Raw genomic sequence first — 18840 nt, forward strand, 5'->3', positions numbered from 1 at the left:
CCACGCTTACCACCCAGGGAACTGCCTGCTTTGTGATTGCCCTGCAGTCTGTATTTGTTGAGGAAAAGAGCGAAGGATCCCTTTGTGGCTTTCCCGTTACCTGCGAGATCAGGTCTCAGCTCTTGCGCGTTTGTCCTGATTCCGTTTCTTTCTCCCTGTCACCACTTCCTGCCCTGATCTTTGCACGAAACTGCACGTGGGGAAAGCCATGTCTTGGATTCTGTGTCTTGTTCGTGGTGTCTCCGTGGTCCGATATGGCTGTTCTCCTCCCAGCCTGCTCCCCCACACCCTCAAGTCCCCATCTGTCAATGCACTTGTCACATCTGTGTTTTCCTCCTCGACTCCACCGTGCGTGTTTGGGGCATGAGGGGTGGGGTAAGGAGGACGACGGTGTTGCTGCCAAATATGCCTTTTTTTATTTTTATTTTTTACGGCAGCTGCACATAGTAGGCATGTTCGAAAAATTAAAGCACAAATCGGTCAGTAGAAAAGTAAGTGATCGTGGAACACGGGGCAGATACTGGGTGGTTCCAGGCCTTTATCATCGAGATGACGGGACCACCTCGGGACAAGTGATAACAGAAATGGTCTGTTGGGACCTCCAGCAGGCATGGCTCTTTCCAGCCCAGATATAGGACTAGCTTTTCCCCGATGTGTTGGCAGGCTGGGCCGAGGATTACGGGAGAGAAGGATGTAGTGGAAACTACTGCATGGCAGGCCGTGTGGCTTCGAGGGAGGAGTGGGCCCTGGTGTAGGTTTGAATCTTTACCTGGCTGCTTTTTAGGTAAGAAATTGCCCTTACCCTGGCCTGCGGGCATCTGCTCACCTGTGAGGGGCCACCAGATGGTTTGCTCCACAGTGAAGCTGGAGAATCACAGCCGGTCTGTGCATGCATCCAGCCCGTCCTGACTACTTGTCTAAGAAACTTGAGAAAACCCAGAGTTATAGATAAGCGGTTTTCTTGGCTGCAGGATGTGTCAGAGCCTTTACTAATGAGGGGATGGAGCTTGGTGTTTCCCACCTTCAGCGAGCCTGTGTTGTGTGGGATGAGTGGCGCCACGTAAACTTACAAACTGCAGAATCAAGCAGAACGAAAGGTATCTTTACCGGAGTCCTCATCAGTACCTTCCTGTGGCTGGCCTGCTTCGGGGGGTCAGCAAGGACCCACGGGGCGGATGTGTGCAGACATTCCACAGCCGTTTGATGGAACCCCTCCAAAGCTAGTGTTTCAGGAATGGTGCTTTGGGAATCTCCAGTGTGGCCGTCCAAGTCTGACCTGGGTCAAGGTGTGGCCACCTAGCGAGCCCTCCTGCCCGGCCAGGCAGTGTTGGGGCCTCGGCTGAAGTAGAGGGCACAGGACTGGGTGGTCACTCCTGATGCACCCCCCCCAAGGGCCATGCAGTCTTCTAACAGGCTTTGTCAACATCTCCCTTCTCACCAGGAGACCAGGCCCCCTTGTCCTTTCCTGAACAGTGGGAAATAATTAAACATTTCATGCTTACCCATATGAAATGTTTCAGAAATCCCGCAGTGCCCAGCAGTGTTAGGCTTTCTGAATGGAGTCATAGGACGTAAGTTTCTGCTGGTTTGTAGGAATAGCTACCCAGTGAGGTAGCAGATTGGCTGTCTGATTCCACCGTGAATTCTGCCGAGGCCTCTATCTGATTCCACAAGGCAGATCGTGACATGTTTCTTTGGTGTTTTAAACCTTTTACTTTTGAGATAATTACAGATTCACATGCAGTTGTAACAAAAAATAGTGTAGAAAGATCCTCTTATATCCTAACCCAGTTACCCCCAGTGGTAACATTGTAGAAAGCTTTTTATAACTAGAATATTGACCTTGATATAGTCAAGATACAGAACATCTCCATCCCCAGAATGATCCCTCGTTTTGCCTTTGGAAGCTTCCCCATTTCCCTTCTGCCCCCACGCCCTTGGCAGTGTCTAATTTGTTCTCTGTATATGACTCTCATTTAAAGAATGGGATACGAGTGGGTTTATACAGCCTGTACCCTTTTGGGACTGACTTCTTGCCTGGAAGCACAGTTCCCTGGAGATCCATCTAGGTTGTCGCATGTATCAATAGGTGACTTCTGTTATCACAGAATAGTACCCCATGATACGGATGCACCGCACTTCGTTGACCCATTCACCTGTCGAGGGACATCTGGGGTGTTTCCACATTTGGGCTGTTCAGAATAAAGCCGGTGTGAGCATTCATGTACAGGTTTTGAGTGCATGTAAATTTTCACTTTCCTGGGACCCATGCTGTAGAGCCTAATTGCTGCATTGTGTGATATTTGTATGTTCTTTAAGAAACCACCACACTTCTCCAGCATGAATGTACCATCTTAAATTCCCATCAGTGAGGAACGAATGATTGGGTTCTCTGTATTGTGGCCAGCATTTGGTGGTGTCGCTTTTTTTTTTTTTTTTTAACTTTTATTTATTTGAGAGAGAGACCACGTGAGTGGAGCAGGGGCAGAGAGAAAGAGAGAGAAAATCCTCACAGCGAGGAGCCCAGCACGGGACTCGATCCCACGAACCTCGAGATCACGACCTGAACTGATCAAGAGTCAAATGCTTAACCAATTGAACCACCCAGGCACCCCTACCTAGCTTTAGATCCCAAAGATTTTCTGCTGTGTTTTCTCTAAAAGTTTGTAGTTTACATCTCACATTTGGGTCTGTGATGATAAATTAAAAAAAAACAAAACAAAAAAACAACCTGAAGCAAAGAAGAAACTGGAAGCCTGTGGTTTCAAGAAAGACACAGCAAGTGCAGGCTCCTGCAGGAAGCTGTAACAGGCAAGACGGGGGGATGGCATGGCTGTAGGTGCAGAGCAGGACCACCGGAGAGGGGGCCGCGTTGATGCTGTAGCGGGGCTCACCATCTTCAGGGTAGATGAGGACTGACCTACAAAGGCCAACTCTAATCGCACGCGTACCCGTCCTGAACCCTCCCCAAGTACAGTCGGATCCTACGCTGAAGGCCTGGGGAATTGCGTGGTTAAGAGATACCCTAAGTCATATGACTGGGAGATCAAAAGGCTTCCAGATGGGGCAGGAAGCGGGCCTGGCTTTATTTTTAAAGGCACATCAGTGGTATCACTCCCAGAGGGGAGAGGGACTTGTCTTGGAAAGTGCAGCCAAGTGCAGAAGCCACTTCCTCCTCTTCTGGAACCCCCGAGCCGCCGGGAAGCTGGCATGGGAAGGAAGCGCCCGGGAGGCTCCTTCTGTGCCCCCCACCCTCCCAGGGATTGCAGGACCACCCTGGCACCCACACACCCGTCTTCTGTCCTCTTAACCTCAGGCTGGCTGATAAAACTTGTGTGCTTCTCCTCTTGAGACAGCCGCACAGCCTGGAGTCAGAAGAGACCCGTGCTTGCCTGCTGGTGAGCTGGGTGGCCCCAGACCCAGAGCCTGATGTCTCTGAACCTGGTTTAACTGGTGCCTTCTGTGGCCTGGTAGAGAGCAGGGGGTGAACAAGTGTCTGCTTCTTGGAGAAGGCCCAGTGTTGTCCTGTCACACTGTCAAGAGCTCGGCTCACCCATTTAGGGACCACTCCAGTCTTCTTGAGTATAAGTAGGAGAGGGCTGGCTAGGCCCGGCAGCAGCCGTGTGCTGACGTGTGCCTGTGGAGGGGCAGGGGCGCGAGCCCCCTCTGAGCACGCAGAGTTGGGTCTGCCTCTGATGGAATCACAGTCGTGGGGTTGTAGTGTGCCGAGAGGAGGTGAGTGGCCCGGGGGACTGTCGAGGGAAGCCCTCTTCCACCTGCTTCCATTATGAGGCAGTACCACATACGGAGGAGGAGTGCGGGACAAGGACTCACGACTGGGCTCCCGTCCTAGCCGTGCTGCTTCCTGCCGCGTTCCCGTGCCTCAGCGTCCCCGTCTGTGAAATGGGGACTGTAGCAGTATTCATTCTTTGGTTTGTCGTGAGGATTAAATGAGCTAGCCAGAGCCTGCTCCTGGTAAGCTCTCACACGCTGTTACATTTGAGATCCCTCTTCCTGCCGTTATGGCCCCTGCTGCTGCTCCGTTTGCACAAAGAAGTGTGGTGTGCCTTCTTGTAGGTGAACGGCAGCCCAGTCGAGCATTGGAACCGTTTCCGGGAGGCTGCAGGGGCCCCAGGGCGCCATTCCAGGCTTCAACTACAAAGGCCCTTTGAAGTTTTTACCACCTGGAGCAGGCTCTGTGCCCCGAGACTGTCAGGATTCACGGGGTCCGAGAGGAGACTCTGGAACCCAGCACCATCCCAGCCTGGAGATGAATGGGTGGGGCCCCCGCCCTGCTGGCCCGCAGGGAAGAAAGGCCTCTACCGCTGAGGCCGGCCCCTTGGCGTGTTCACCCCTGAAGGCCCTCTGCCTCGGACAGTCAGGCAGGCCCAGCGTTTCTACACTTAAGGATCAAGTCCCAGAGTCCGGTGTCTAAGGTTGTGTTCACAGCTTTGTCAAATAGCAGTTTAATTTACTTACATAAAAAAGCACATGAAAATAATATGCAAAAGAGAGGATGGGAAAAATTCCGTGGTCATCCTGCTGTGTCCAAGAGAAACGTTCTAGGGTATTTCCCATCCTTTTTCTGCTGGCTTCTTTGGGAGAGTGGCGGTCATGGGAATCACTTACCAGTGCACCCTGCCTTTTGCTCTAGATTACGGTATGGGCAGAATCCTGAGTGTCCAGGGCTGACGTGGGAGGGCAGCCACGAGAACATTAAGTTTTGTTTGGAAATTGTGAGGACGGTGGGGTTCACAGGTTTCCCCTGCTGTCTGGAGGAAGAGTGTTCCTGTGAAACCTTTTGTAAGCCAAAATGGTGTAAAGCAAAAAATCACTTCTCCTTGCGTTGAAGCAGAAGTCCTCTTTGGGTTTCTGTCCGTTTGCAAAAGCAGGTGCTAAGGTCTGTCCGTCTTTCCTCAAAACGAACCTGTGTTCAAGTCCTGGTTGGTGAGGACTCCCAGGGACAGAAACCGCTGTAGCCGAAGACAAAGGCTGTTGCTGGTTGTAGATTTCCAGGTGACCCCTGTGCCCACACCCCCTTCCCTGCTGCTCACCGGCATTGAGTGTGGGGAGAGGCGCTTGCTCTGTGTGGTGTAGCAGCTGTACCCTGTCACAGGGCGGGGACTGGGGGATGTTTCCCCCCCCCCACCCTCTTGGTGTTGAGACCTCAGTTTGAGGAGATTCACCCCTTGTGGCTTCTTGACACCGTCCACAAGGAGCTAGGGGGACTCCCCTTGGCGAGAGTTTCTGGGATCTGAGCCTGGCCTTAGGGGGTTCTCTGACCACGTGCTCCTCACTGCCACCATCTCTCCGCCTTGCCCACCTTTCTTGGCCAGCCCCTCCTTTCTGGAACAGTCTGTGCCAGGAGCCCCTTGTGAGGGGCACTGGTTTCCCTCCCTACTGCCCTTGAGGGACAGAGCCAGTTGCACACAGGCCCAGACACATGGGCCTTGACAGGGGTGATGAGAGTAACTCAGGTGAGCCCAGAACGTTCCTGCGGCCCCCACAGGCTCCCTGCTGTGCCAGGGTTTGTGCTTCCACGGAACAGGGACCCACAGCCTGACGCTCTGTGCACTTGCAGGCAGGGCGCCTCCTCCGTGAGGGCTCCAGGGTGCAGGAGAGGAACACCACCCGTGTGCAGGGCGGCAGGCTGCCAAGGCAAGGGGGAAAAGGAGAAGAAATCAAGGGACGTGTGGGTTGGTTTAGGTGAGAAGAAAGCTGAAAGAATTGAGCAGCCGTGTTGGCCTTGACCCGGAAAGAACCCCTACTTGAGTTCCTCATCACCCTTCCCCCTGTGGCCCAGGGACGATGGGGAATGTGGGTAGAGTTGCTCCTCACCGCTGCCGGATGCGGGAAGGACGGACAGACGGATGGACCGTTGGCCACTGCACCATCAATGGAGCTGTTCCCCCTTTACCAGCCCTGGCTAATCAGCGAATGTCTGGGTGCTTGGGGTTAAACTGGGGGAAGTGCAGTTAACCCCAAAGTCCATTTTATTAGGCATTTTCTTTTTAAATATGACGGCTTTTCTATCTAATAAAGGTAATTCCAGGTTACACCTTTAATTTCTTGAAAAAATTTTCTTAATTGGATAGTTGGTCTTGCCTCAGTGTTTTTTACCTAATAACGTTTTTTTTTTGTTCAGGTCTGTGATGGTGAATGTAGGAGACTGATCTAAAGCTGTAATTCATTTTTTTTATTCAATAAATATTTATTGAGCACCATTTATGTTCCAAGCATGGGACTGGGTGCAAAGGATATAGCACTAAAGAAGTTGGGCTAAAAATTCTAATTCCTTTCTAATGATGTGTTGACCATGGGACTACTTAATACCTTAGGAAGCTTTGTTTTAATCTGTTTATAATTAATAGACTCTTCGAGCACTTTTAGGTTTATAGAAAAATTGAATCGAGAGTATGGAGACTTCCTATATACCGCCTCCTCTGGTTTCTGCTGTTAACATTCTGCCTTAGTGTGGTAAATTTGTTAGAATGGATGGGCCAGTATTGATACATGATGAAGTAAACCTCTGGTTGACATTAGGGCCCGCTGTTCTACGTTCTGTGGGCTTCCGTAAATGTTTCACGGCCTGTATTCACCATTTACACTTATTCAGAGTAGTTTCACTGCCCTGAAAATCCCCTGTGTTTCCACCTGTCCATCCTTCTCTCTCCATAACCTGTGGCAAGTCCTGATCTTTTTATTGGCCCCATAGTTTTGCCTTTTCCAGAATATCCTATATTGGAATCGTAAATTCCAAGATAGCCTTTTTTGATTAGCTCCATTCGCTCAACCATGTCCATTTCCATAGGAGGTTTTCTTGTGTTTGTTTGCACATGTAAAAATGGAAGGCGGAAGTAGTTGGGATGGGGATCCTCATGACTTATAGTCATTTATGGAGTGGGTCACTCTAGACTCTACAGGACTGTGGTTGCTGACTCTTGGCCGTGCCTAACTTACCTCCTTCCAGATCTTAGACTTCCAGCTTGATTGTGTGTCAGGGTGGGGGGACCAAGTGGGGTCTCCTGCATCGAAGTGCCTGGGGCCACCCACTCCCATGGGGATGGGACATCAGGTTTCCTTTGCGAGGAGTTAAAACGGTTCGTTGAAGACCCTAAGGGGACAGTGACCCTAAAGGAAGTGAAGGGGTCAGGAGGATAGTTGACACAGCCTAGTCCTGCCTTCGGAAGGGTTGACCCCGCCTGGCGGAGGCTGTTTATCCCGCCACTGGGCCACTCTTGTTTTTTATCCGATCTCCACCTGAATAAACAGATCGGGAACGTCATCTCCAGCCAGGCTGAGAATCTGCCAGAATTCCCCAGGGAACTGATGATTCACCAGCAGCGGCGGCGGGGGTAGTGAGAAGAAGAAGAAGAAGAGAGAGAGAGAGAGAGAGAGAGAGAGAGAGAGAGAGAGAGAGAAAGAAACCTGCTTATTCTGACTCTCATTTCCTGTCCAGCAAACACTCTAGGCTGGGCTGTTTCTTAGGCGTCGCTCGTTTCTTAGAGCAAATGGTCAGTTTATGCAGTAGATTTATTATGCAGATGGTTTGGTTTTCATTCTTAAGGTGAATGTAAAGCAGGCTGGTGAGAGGGCGATGCTTTGGACCTTCATTCCGAGAGGAGAAACTTCTCCACACTGGCCTGGAAACCTCTTCTGCACTCACTTGTTCTTTTTGGAACCTCCTTACCTTCTGATTTCAAGTGGCTTGTGGTGTTCTTCCCAGTACTTCGCATAACATTACTTCTTGCCAACTTGGGACTCAGAATTATTTTCTCTTCTTTGCTTTTTTGGTGCTCATTAGGTGCCCACTTAAAATTATTCTGACACCTGAACAAGATTCGAATGGGCTTGGCCCTGCTCTGTGGCCCCAGGCTGTATTCTTGAGGCTTTTTGTGGGGGACAGGTGCAGGCAGGGGGGCACGTGAGGGTGGTTGCCATCTGACAGTGTGGCTGAATGAAGCAGCATGCAACAGGGCATTTGGATGAAATGACTTTTCGGACACATTTCAACTGTGGAGGATTTGGTTTAAAAGAAGACTACCGAAAAAGCGGGGTGGGGGGGGGGCGGGTGGTAAAGAAAAGAAAACTGTCAGTGTTTGATAAGGGGGAACAACATTTGCATGCCCTGTGACTGTGCCACAGCGCCACTCCTGGACATTGATGCTTGCCAGAAACGCATGCCAGTGTGCACCAAAGATACATGCAAAAGCTGTGTTCACAGCTGGGATTTTTGCAGTAGCCCACCCTGGAAATCACTCAGTGCCCACCAACGGTAGAAGAAAATATAAATCGCTGTGTAGTCTCTCTATAGACATATCACACAGTGACGAAAAGGAATTTCCTACTAAGGCAAGGACGGATCCCATGAACATAATGTTGAGTGAAGGCTGGACACTGAAGAACATATCTGGAATGATTCCATGCCTATAAAGCCCCAAAGTAGGCAAAATTAGTCCCAGGTGGTAGAACAGAGCTGTTCCCTCTGGGAAGAATAGCCACTAGGAGAGTGACAGGAAGGAGGCCGCACACATGCTGTATCTCGATGTGAGTGGTTGGCACACGGGTGATCGCCCTGGTAAAAACGCATCGAGCCCTGCGCTTGGAATTTACGCACTTCTCCGCATGCCCGTGCGGTTGCCATAAAAACGTTTACAAACAAATAGGACAGCTGCCACCACTGGGCCATATGGTCTGTTGGGTAGTGCTGTAGTTTTCAACAAAGGAGAAATTACCCTCTTCATCCACGTTCCTGAAATGATTAGCATCTTCTGGTGCTTGCCATAGTGCGGCCAACCCCCACAGGCAGGCATCAGGGCCTCTCTGGCCCGTGCTGGGTTTTACACTAAATCGGTGATGAGGTCACTAACTGTCTCGTCTTCTGTGGGTTCCATGTATGGGCTGTAAAATACTATGGCAGCCCCCCACCCCAGCGGCACCGAGGGTATGTGCCTGTGCGGGGGCCGGAGGTACGGTGGTGCAGAGCCAGAGCATGAGTTCTGTGGCACCATGGGGTGGGCCGGGTGCAGGGTGCTTCTCGTGCTCAGAGCCTGCAGGGTGTGGAGTGGGAGCATCCAGCCGGGATCCTGGTGGCGAGTACGGGGTGGGGGCAGTGCTGGCAGGTGCGGGACTCTGCCCCCCCCATTTCGGGGCCAGATTGTGTGAAACTATTTCTTAGCCAGAAGTTCAAACGGAGAGAGATCTGGAATTTGAATTTTGCTGATTCTGTTAAGTAAGACGTACGGAGAGTTTGATGACTGAGATAACACGGAAGATGTGTTGTCACCAGTGAGAATTCATACTCTGGGAGTTGTCAGTGTGGATTTCTGGGAGTCACCATCATTCTCTGGAAGAGCAGAAGGGTGTGCCTGCTTAAATGTGAGGACTTTGCATTGGCCAGCTTCAATGTGTCTGCCTAATTGGAAGAATTAAAGAGAGTAAGGATAAACTGAGGATCGCTGTTCTCTCTCAGATCACCCTTTGCACCTATCTGTCTCCACTGGCTCCAGGCAGGATCCCGGGTTGTCTTTGGAGGAATATAATAATGATGAAGACTTAGGTCCCACTCAACTTCCTGAAGAGGTAGAAAAGACATCAGCGGGAAAGATTCTAATTAGTGATGTCTGACATGAGCCCTGGAGGAACAATAGGAGGGTTCTTCGCTGTAGGGAGGCATTTACTGCCGTTTTGTAGGCAGTTAAATGTCGGTAAATGCCGACAGCGATTTACCAAAACGAGTTGCTAAGCTGCCTCGGAGCTGGAAATGGAATCTGGGGGACTCCCCACACCGTCGCACAGTAGTTGCTATAGTGTCGACCAGGGGACAGTAAACTATAGGTAGTGGGCCACATGTGGCCCTCAGCTTATTTTTGTAAATAAAGTTTTCTTGGAGCAGTCACACTCATTCATTTACCCATTGTCATATTACACTCTAGCATCAGAGTTGAGCACTTGTGACAGAGCATACATGATGCACAAGCCTAAAATATTTACCATCAGGTCTATTCTAGAAGACGTTTGTTGACCCGTGGTGTAGACAATAGGTGCATAACTTCAGGAACCAGCTGCAATCCATTTGCCCCACCTTGACCCTGCCTCCTTTGATCTCCTTGCCCTTTCGTGTGGCTGTTGTTAGTGACACGAGAACTTTTCCACCACCAAGGGGAATACCTTATAAACCAGGCTTTCACAGAACCATAGTGGAGCAGTCACTTATGATAAAAAGTTTTAAATGTTGGTTTCAAATGCCTCTGTCTGTTTTACCGTCCAATTTAACATCAGCTCTGAAAACGTAGCCAAGTGGAGAGGGCTTATCTTGCCTGCTCTCTGCCTTTGAAGACTGATTTTATTTTGAAGCCTTTAACAGGTGTTGGTTTAATAGACTTCTGCTGTATTAAGTTCTCCTCGCCCCAGAGGGCAGCCTGAGGGGTAAACCGCCACAGGGTGGAGGCAAATGTTGGGCCCTTCACCCTTCGCCGGCCGCACAACCTCAGAACCGTCCTAATTTGGTTTAGTGGCAGAGACAGGCTGGGCATCCCTCCCCAGCTCTCCATTCCCTAAGAATAAAGGTAGCCATTCGCACATACAGGTCCCTAAAGACATGGTCTCAAAGCAACTGTTGTCTTCTTTCTTACGCAGAATGTCCTGCGTAAGCGCTTTCCCTTCCTCTGTGTTGTGCGCGGAGATGCCCCCCCCCCCCCCCCCCCCCCCCCCCCCCCGCACAAAGCCCTCTGCAGATTTGCTGCTCACGCAGGACTCCGGGAAGCTGGTACAAAAGCTGGGCCTCGCCGCGGCCAGTTAATTACCCAGAGCAGTCTGAGGTGACCAGGAAGTAGCCGGCTAGCATTCAGATCTAGCCAAGCTTCGCTGAAGGTTTATGGATCGAATCCAGGATGAGGTTCTTAAAATTCTGCTGGGAGAGCCTCTCAGATGGCATGCCGGAGGGTCCTGCTCCCCTGAGTTTGCGTTCTGGTTCTCCTCGTCTCTCAGCTGTGTGAGACCTCAGGAGAATCCCAGCAGGATCTCCAAGCCTCAGTTTCTTCCACTGTAATGCACAGAAAATAACGGTACCTTCGTCTTTAATCGCTGTGTGATTTCCCTGAGGCTTTCGCCCAGGGCCTGCTGCCTATAGGTGTTGAGGTATTGGCCAGCTCTTGCTAAAAGGAACTTGAACAGGGACCCAGAAATTAGATGAGTGTGGACTTACTTGGGAACTGGGCAGTTAGGTACAGGAGTCACCTGGTGACCGCTTCCATGTTTGCACGTGGCATTAAAAAGCACGGACAGTTGCTTGAAAGTAGACCACCTGATGGAATCAGGGCAGCAACCACATTTTCCCAACTGTCTACGCTCAAGGAGGTAGGAGGGCTTCCCCTGAATACTGGCTGTTGGCTCGAGCCTTTATGGATGGGTGCGTGGAGGGGGGTGGCGTGGACAGGCCAACTTCCCCCGGGATAGGGGGCGGGCAGGGTAGAGTTTGGTGGGCTGGGGTCAGGGGTGTGCACATAAGCTATATGCTTTTGCTGCAGGAGCGAGGAGGGGGTGTGATGCAGCTGGTTGGGGATCCATTGGGGTTCTAGCCATGGAGTCCTGCAGAAGCTTTCGTCTGGGATTTACTTTGAGGCACAGCTCCCCAAGACGGCCCGGTCTCCCTGTGGCTGGGTGTGATGCTCTCCAGCTGGAGCATGCTTGTTTCATGCACACAGCTAAGAGGCAGAGCTCTGAGTCAACGCTTCGCTGCTGGGAGAGGAGTCAGGCCTGCCTCCTCGCACCAAAAGGGCAGAGGAGTAGACAGGATCCAGTCATTCATTCGTTTTATTCATTCTCTTGCCAGAGCACCTCCCGCTAACTAGGTCCTGAGCCTGGCTCTGAGGATACAAATATGACTAATAAAAACAAGAACCGGTTTTATTGAGCAACTGCTATGTGTCAGGTCACATCACCCATGGGGCATAGGAACGTCACACGTTGCTTTATAGATGAGGCTCCTCTTGAAGTTCACGCCTGGAAGTTGTGTAACTGGGGTTTGAACTCAGGCAGGGCAGTGCTCTCGGCATGTCCTGTGCTGTGCCAAGTCCCAGCCCAGGAAGAACTCCTGGCCGTGGGTGGAGTTGCCACGGTCCACGGAGACCTCTCACCCGCTGGGATTCTTGTTTTGAGAAGGAGGGGAGGCAGAGTCCACAGGAACGCAGAACTGTGTGGTCAGTTTTGCAGAGTACACGGAGTTCAGGAAGGATGTGATCAGGGCTCTGGGCTAGAGTGTGGAGCAGAGAGGGGCGCCTGGGTGACTCAGTCAGTTGAGCATCCAGCCTTTGGTTTCGGCTCAGGTCATGATCTCACAGTTTGTGAGTTTGAGCCCTGCATTGGGCTCTGTGCTGACAGCTCAGAGCCTGGAGCCTGTTTCGGATTCTGTGTCTCCCTCGCTCTCTGCCCCTCCCCCACTCTCTCTCTCTCGCGCGCGCGCGCGCTCTCTCTCTCTCTCTCTCTCTCAAAATGAGTAAGTGAAAATTAAAAACAAAAAAGAGTGTGGAGCAGAGAGCCTAGTCCAGCGGGGCGAGGGCAGTGCATCCTTGGCAGCTGGGAACATGGGTGTTTAAGCCCTGAGGACCCCTGGAGCTGCTGCGGGCCACGTCTCTTGTGTTGTCTGGGCCGTGCTGCCACAGGCCAGTTGACACCCTTTCTTTCCTTCATGTTCCCTAACTGAACTCATCTGCTTGCAGGCTTTTCTTCTGTTGAAATGCCGGCGAGCCCCAGATCTGTGGGATTCAGAAATTTAACCTGTATTCATTTTTTTTCACCACATATTTATTGAGCACCTGTTATGTGCCTCACGCCATTCCAGTGGTTGGAGACACATTGGTGGACAAAACCGACTGATAGCTCTGCCTTCTTTGAGCCACATCCTGGTGGGAGGGAAGATGTTAAACTGGAAATAAGCATATTGCTGGATATATTAGGTGATAATTAGAGCTTTTGGGAAAAATACCGTAGGAAGTGTAGTGGAAAGTGTGTGTGTGTTTGTGAGAGAGAGATGGGGTGGAGGAGCCTGTGGGTTTAGACAACATGGCCAAGGACATTTGAATAAGATGGGAAAGGGGTAAGGGGATACCATCTGTGGGTCTCGGGGGGGGGGGGCGGGGAGGAGCATTCTATGCAGAGAGAAGGGCAAGTGCAAAGGTCCTGAGACAGGTGTGTGCCTGCGTGGGAGAGGGTCCATGTGGGGCAGTGTGTGAGGAACAGTGCAGAGACAACAGGGCGCTGTGTGGCAATCACATGGGCTTTGGAGACCGTTGTGAGGACTTAGTCCTAAATGAGATGCAGGAGCCACCTTTTGAGTTGTAGGCAGTGGATTCTTGTAAACTGACTTTGTTTTTCGGTTTGGTTTTTATATCATGATAATATTTACCATCGGAATCCTTTTTTAAGCTCAGTAATGAGAAGTACGCTCACTTTGTGCAACTAATTTCCAGGGCTTTTCCCCTCTTGCAAAACTAAACCTCTGTACCCATTGAACACCTCCCCTTTCCTGCCTCCTCCAGCCCGGGCAAGAACTACTCTACTTTCTGCTCCAGTGAATCTGACTCCACCAGGAAACTCACAGATGTGGAACCAAACAGCATTTGTCTTTCTGTGATTGGCTTTTTTTGGTTTCACTTGACAATGCCCTCCGGATTCATCCATGTTGTAGCTCAGGTCAGAATTTCCCTTTTAAGGCTGAAGAGTAGTCCGTGGTCCGTGTATGGGGCCCCGTGTTCATCCACTCATCCCTCCAGGCACATTTGGGCTGCTTCCCCTTCTGGGTATTGTGTGTAATGATGCTCTGAACATGGCTGTGTGTGTAAGTCTTTCATTTTTTTCAATTTTTTTAAATGTTTGTTTACTTTAGAGAGAGAGAACACATGAGCATGGGGGGGGGGGGCGCAGAGAGAGAGAGGGAGACACAGAATCCAAAGCAGGCTTCAGGCTCTGAGCTGTCAGCACAGAGCCCGACGCGGGGCTCGAACCCATGAACCACGAGATCATGACCTGAGCTGAAGTCGGTCGCTTAACCGACTGAGCCCCCCAGGAGCCCCTGCATGTGTCTTTGAGATGTGCTTTCAGTTCTTTGGGATATATAACCAGAAGTAACACTGCTCGATCATGTAATAGTTCTTTAATGTTTTGAGGCTCCACCCTGGCATTTTCTTCAGCACTTCGTTGTGGTTCCTCTTTCCCTACATGCTTGTAGCCATCGTATGGGTGTGAGGTGGTTTCTCATTGCGTTGCCCTAATGATTAGTGCTGTTGAGCGTCTTTTCCTGTGCTCAGTGGCCATGCACTCGTCCATCTTCGGAGAAATATCTGTTCAAGTCCTTCGCCCATTTTTTAATCAGGTTGTTGGGGCTTTTTGGTTGTTGAATTGTAGGAGTTCTTTGTATATTCTCGATACTAATCCCTTGTCAGATATATGATTTTCAAATGTTTTCCCCCCATTTCTTGGGATGCCTTAAAGGATCTCTGTGGTTACTGGGTTGGGAGTGGTCCATTATGTGGACAAGGATGGAAGGCATAGCCACTAGCCTAACCAGGGTATTTTAATATTTGCAAACCAGAATATTTAGTATCACTGATGCAGCCTCCAGCTGTCATCTCCGGCTCCCGTGGGCCCCTCTCATCCTCTTCTCTTGCGTCTGTGACTGTGTTGCTGCCCCGTCTCTCCTCGACCACGGGCACGTGGAGTCCCTGCTCCCCAGGGTGGCCTGGGGGCCCTCGCCTGGTGTGCTGTCTGTCCCCAGTGTCCGGTCCTGCCCCCAGAGCTGGACCCCGCATGCTGGTCTGGCAGAATTCAGCACGGCTCCTGGCACATTTCGTCCACCTTGCCTCCGACACCCTCACTCCCACGCTCTGTTGTGTCTCATCCGCATGGCTGCCCCTTGGGCCAACTGGGGAGCTGTCTACAGCTTGTGAAAGAGCCCCATCCTCATTACAGTAGCCTTCCTCCAGAGTGGGGCTGGTGCCCCACAGAACGTGCTGGAGTCGCTAAATAAACAGACTGGCAAGAAAGACAAAGACAGGTGTAAGATGAAAGGCAGAGACTGAGAGACGAGGCGCAGTGAGAGAAATGTCGGGGGGCTCGCAGCTGTCCCGTGGGCCCTTGCTGTGTGCACGGTCCCTTTCTGCCCCACTTCGGGGCCGCACTGGGGCTCCTTGCCTGCTTTCACATCGTCTCTTCCTGGCTCCTTGGTCCTGCATTCACAGTTTCTGGACGAGGCTCAGCTCTGCTGCCTTTATTTCTTGTTCTTTCTTTCCCATACTTAACATAATAAAGGTTTTCTTTTCTTTTTTTCTTTTTCTTTTGGAGTCAGAAAACTGAAGAGACCATCTCTATTAGACACATTGTAAAGAACTCAAAGGAAATAGCTTCTGGGGGGTGGGGAGGAGACACGAAGGGAAAAGCGGCCTTTCATTCTGGGGAGACTTCCCCGTGTCTGGAGTTGTGCCCCTGTAAATGGGTGTTGGGTTCAGGGCCTGGGAGAGTTGTGAAAACACAAAGGAGCGGACAAGAAGCCCCAGGGCTTCTGGGAGAGAGAGCCTCGTTTATGCCTGTTGGAACCGATTTGGCCAAGTGTGTGTTTAAAAGAGATGCCACTGGGTACGCGACGCCTGGCTTACTCGTGTTGTGTTCAAGAATGCTTTGATTGGCTGGGGCCCCTGACACTGTTCACTCAGAAACTGGCCCGAGTGAGGGCCTGGAACCAGCACAACCCCAGCAGATTTTGAAGTATCTGAATATTGGGATGAGGGCTGCTGGGGTTTGAATCTGCCCCACGGAGCCAAATCCACGGTGGGGGCCACCCCGGGTCCTGCAGCCGTTGTCCATGTTTCTTGTCTTTCTCCTGATCAACCGGTACTGGCCGGTTGGTTAGACTGTGGGTTTTTCAGGAGGATGACACGTGCGAGTGAGTCACGGTGGTAGACTGCCTTCCTTGGGCAGGGGTTAAACACTCTGAACGCTTGGGTTAACGTCTGCTTTAGTGGGTCTCCCGTATGCCTGAAATAAGGGGTGGTGGCCCTATCTTGCATACGAGGAAACCGAGGAACAAAACTGTCAAGGGGGTCGAGTCGGAAAGATCAGAGGATTCAATTCCAGCTAGACTGAGCGCCCAGTTCCTGTTGCCCTTAGGTTGTCAGAATCGTGTCATTTAAAAAAAAAAAAAAAAAATCCCTCGTGCCTGTCTTCACACGTAGCAAAACGTGTGGGGCATGGCGATGGATTAAGTTAGATGAGACCTGAACTCGGTCCTCGGAGCCTCCTAAGTGATGGGGCTGGGCTGCGTTCTGAAGATGCTAAGTGAGAACCACACCAGGAGCTGGCTGGTTCCACCGGCCACATTCCTTCTGGGAAAGCACCCTGGTCAGTTCTGAGTTGCGGTCTCGCTGCTCTTTGCATGGCGGCCTTCCACATTACTCCTGCGGGCTTCTCCTTGGGGAGAACCTAGGCTTTGAGTTTGGGTGGACAGACTTGTCATCGACAGAGAATTCAGTACCGTAGCAGCCAGCCAGCAGGTGGTAAGGTCACAGCAAGAAGAATGGGAGAGCTCATTTTAAGAATGCTACCATCATTAAAAAAAAAAATTTTTTTTAAAGGAGGGCAGGTGCACCACCTGGGTGGCTCAGTCGGTTAAGCATCCGACTCTGGCTCAGGCCATGATCTCGCGGTTTGTGGGTTCAAGCCCCACATCGGGCTCTGTGCTGACAGCTCAGAACTTGGAGAGCCTGCTTCAGATTCTGGATCTCCCTCTCTCCCCCTTTCCTGCTCATGCTCTTCCTCTCTGTCTCAAAAATAAATAAACGCTAAGAAAACGCGACACCACTTTTATAATTTTCTGAATGAGCAAAACAGGGAGGAAGACGTGTGAAAAGAGGCGGGGGGGGGGGCGGGTAGGGGGAATAATGGTTCCCTTGCAGAAAGACATGCTCAGGTCCCCTTGTCCGTTTGTGTGTTTTAGGCAACACAATAAGATTCGCAGCGTGGAGGGGAGTCAGCTGAAGGCTTACCTTTCCTTGGAAGTGCTGGACCTGAGCTCGAACAACATCACGGAGATCCGGAGCGCCTGCTTTCCGCAGGGGCTGCACATCAGGGAGCTGTAAGTGCCCGTGCCCAACACCCCCCCCCCCCCCCGTCAGCACCCGCGTGCACGTGGGGTGCACGTGTCCTTCTCCCCCCCGCGTGGCCTGCCTGAGACTCCGGGCTTGGGCGCGCCCCTCTGGCTTCCCTTGGCAGGGCGTCCGGGTTCCTTATCTCCCGTGGGCACAGGTGTAGAGCATTTCCTAAGGAGCGGCGTTTCTCTGACAGCAGGGGTGGAGGCGGGCCCAGGGAGAGCTTGGCAAGGGGCCTCTCACACCCACCAGCTGAGGGGAGGGTCTGGCCCTCAGACACAGGTCTGTCTTGATAGAGGGCCTGTGTTCTTTGTCCTTTCCCGGGCTGCCTCCCAGGAGAGCCTGGGGAGAAGGTTGGGGTGCACTTAGAAAACAGCACTGTGGGGAGACCTCCCTGCCGAGGCTGAAGCAGTGGGTGCTGGCCTCTGTGGCACTGACCCCCGAAGCCTGGCGTGAGGTCTCTTCGAGCAGGCGCTGACTCCCTTCTGCGGCTTCCCCGGCCCTGTCCTCTTTGCTGGTCTGTGTCTCGTCCGCCCATCGTCCTGGCCCTTCTCACACCCAGTGGATGGTAGAAGGCAGGAAAAACCGTGAAAGCCTGTGGAGCTCGCTGCTTGTTGGTAGAAAAATGGTGCTTCGGGGAAGAAACGAAAACCCAGGCTCCGGAGAGGTCTTCAAATGACACGAGTTTTCATTTCTTGTGCTCTTTTACTGATCCTGAGTCGTTTTGGAGATCGTCCATGAGGCTGGTTTAGGGGTCGTTATGACCCCTAAGCTCAGGGAGGCCAGGGCTTGGCACAGGGATTTTCCAAGACCCCCAGGAGGGGGCGTGATTCCTTTCTAAGGCTGCCTCAAGGCACCAGATTTGGAAACTGGGGGGGGGCCCTGGCCTCTGTTAAGCCCGTGCGACCGTGCTCAGCCCCCACTCAGGGCTTTGTGAAAGTGTCCAGCCACCGCCTGGCATTCCCTCGCTTGGGACGAAGGAACCAACAACTGCTCAACTGAATCACATTGACCTCCGTCTGCACAAAAGCAGGAGGGACTATTTTGGTAGCTACTGGCTGGTGTGTATCTTCATCCCACAGACTGTTGTTCTGTAACGGGGAGTGTTAAGAACACACAGTCCAGCCCCATTTGCACAGAATCCTCTTGTACCCTGGCCTGGGCCACGGCCGAGTGGGGAGGCAAGAAATGCCCGCTTCTCTTCCCTTCTCTGGTGGAGCAGACTCTCTCTGGTCTTTTTCCTTGCGCTACCAAAAGTAGCATTTGTCCAGGGAAGGCGGAAGGAGAAGTAGTAACGGTAACTTTAAAAAATTTTTTTTTAATTTTTATTTATTTTTGAGAGAGAGAGAGAGAGAGCATGAGCGAGGGAGGGGCAGAGAGAAAGAGACGCACGGAGTCTGAAGCAGTCCAGGCTATCAGCACAGGGCCCGATGCGGGGCTCGAACTCACAAACCGCGAGATCGTGACCTGAGCTGAAGTCAGATGCTTAACCGACTGAGCCACCCTGGTGCCCCAATGGCAGTGACTTCTGATAGGAATAGTGTATCATTCATTACCTTTCTGTTTTTTCTTTTTTTTTTTTATTGATAGAATTTGTGCACCGTGGAAAGCCCGGATGCAACCTAGTATATTGTAGTGTGGTGTGAGGGGAGGTGCCCTTTACATACATAATCCGCTAAGTGGATGTCCCGTTGCAGAATAG

General features: G+C 51.6%; 1 protein-coding gene across 4 annotated transcripts in view; it reads left to right on the forward strand.

Annotated features, from left to right (window-relative positions):
* The window catches only part of LRIG1 (leucine rich repeats and immunoglobulin like domains 1), a 136494-nt gene that overhangs the window by 83650 nt on the left and 34004 nt on the right, over positions 1-18840 (forward strand). For all 4 annotated transcript variants that reach the window (XM_053219107.1, XM_053219106.1, XM_053219104.1 and 1 more), the window contains exon 4: positions 16988-17125. In XM_053219107.1, coding sequence (XP_053075082.1) covers positions 16988-17125 — 138 coding nt within the window. The remainder of the gene's footprint in view (positions 1-16987; positions 17126-18840) is intronic.

This window comes from Acinonyx jubatus, chromosome A2 (assembly GCF_027475565.1).
Source record: "Acinonyx jubatus isolate Ajub_Pintada_27869175 chromosome A2, VMU_Ajub_asm_v1.0, whole genome shotgun sequence".
NCBI lineage: Eukaryota > Metazoa > Chordata > Mammalia > Carnivora > Felidae > Acinonyx > Acinonyx jubatus.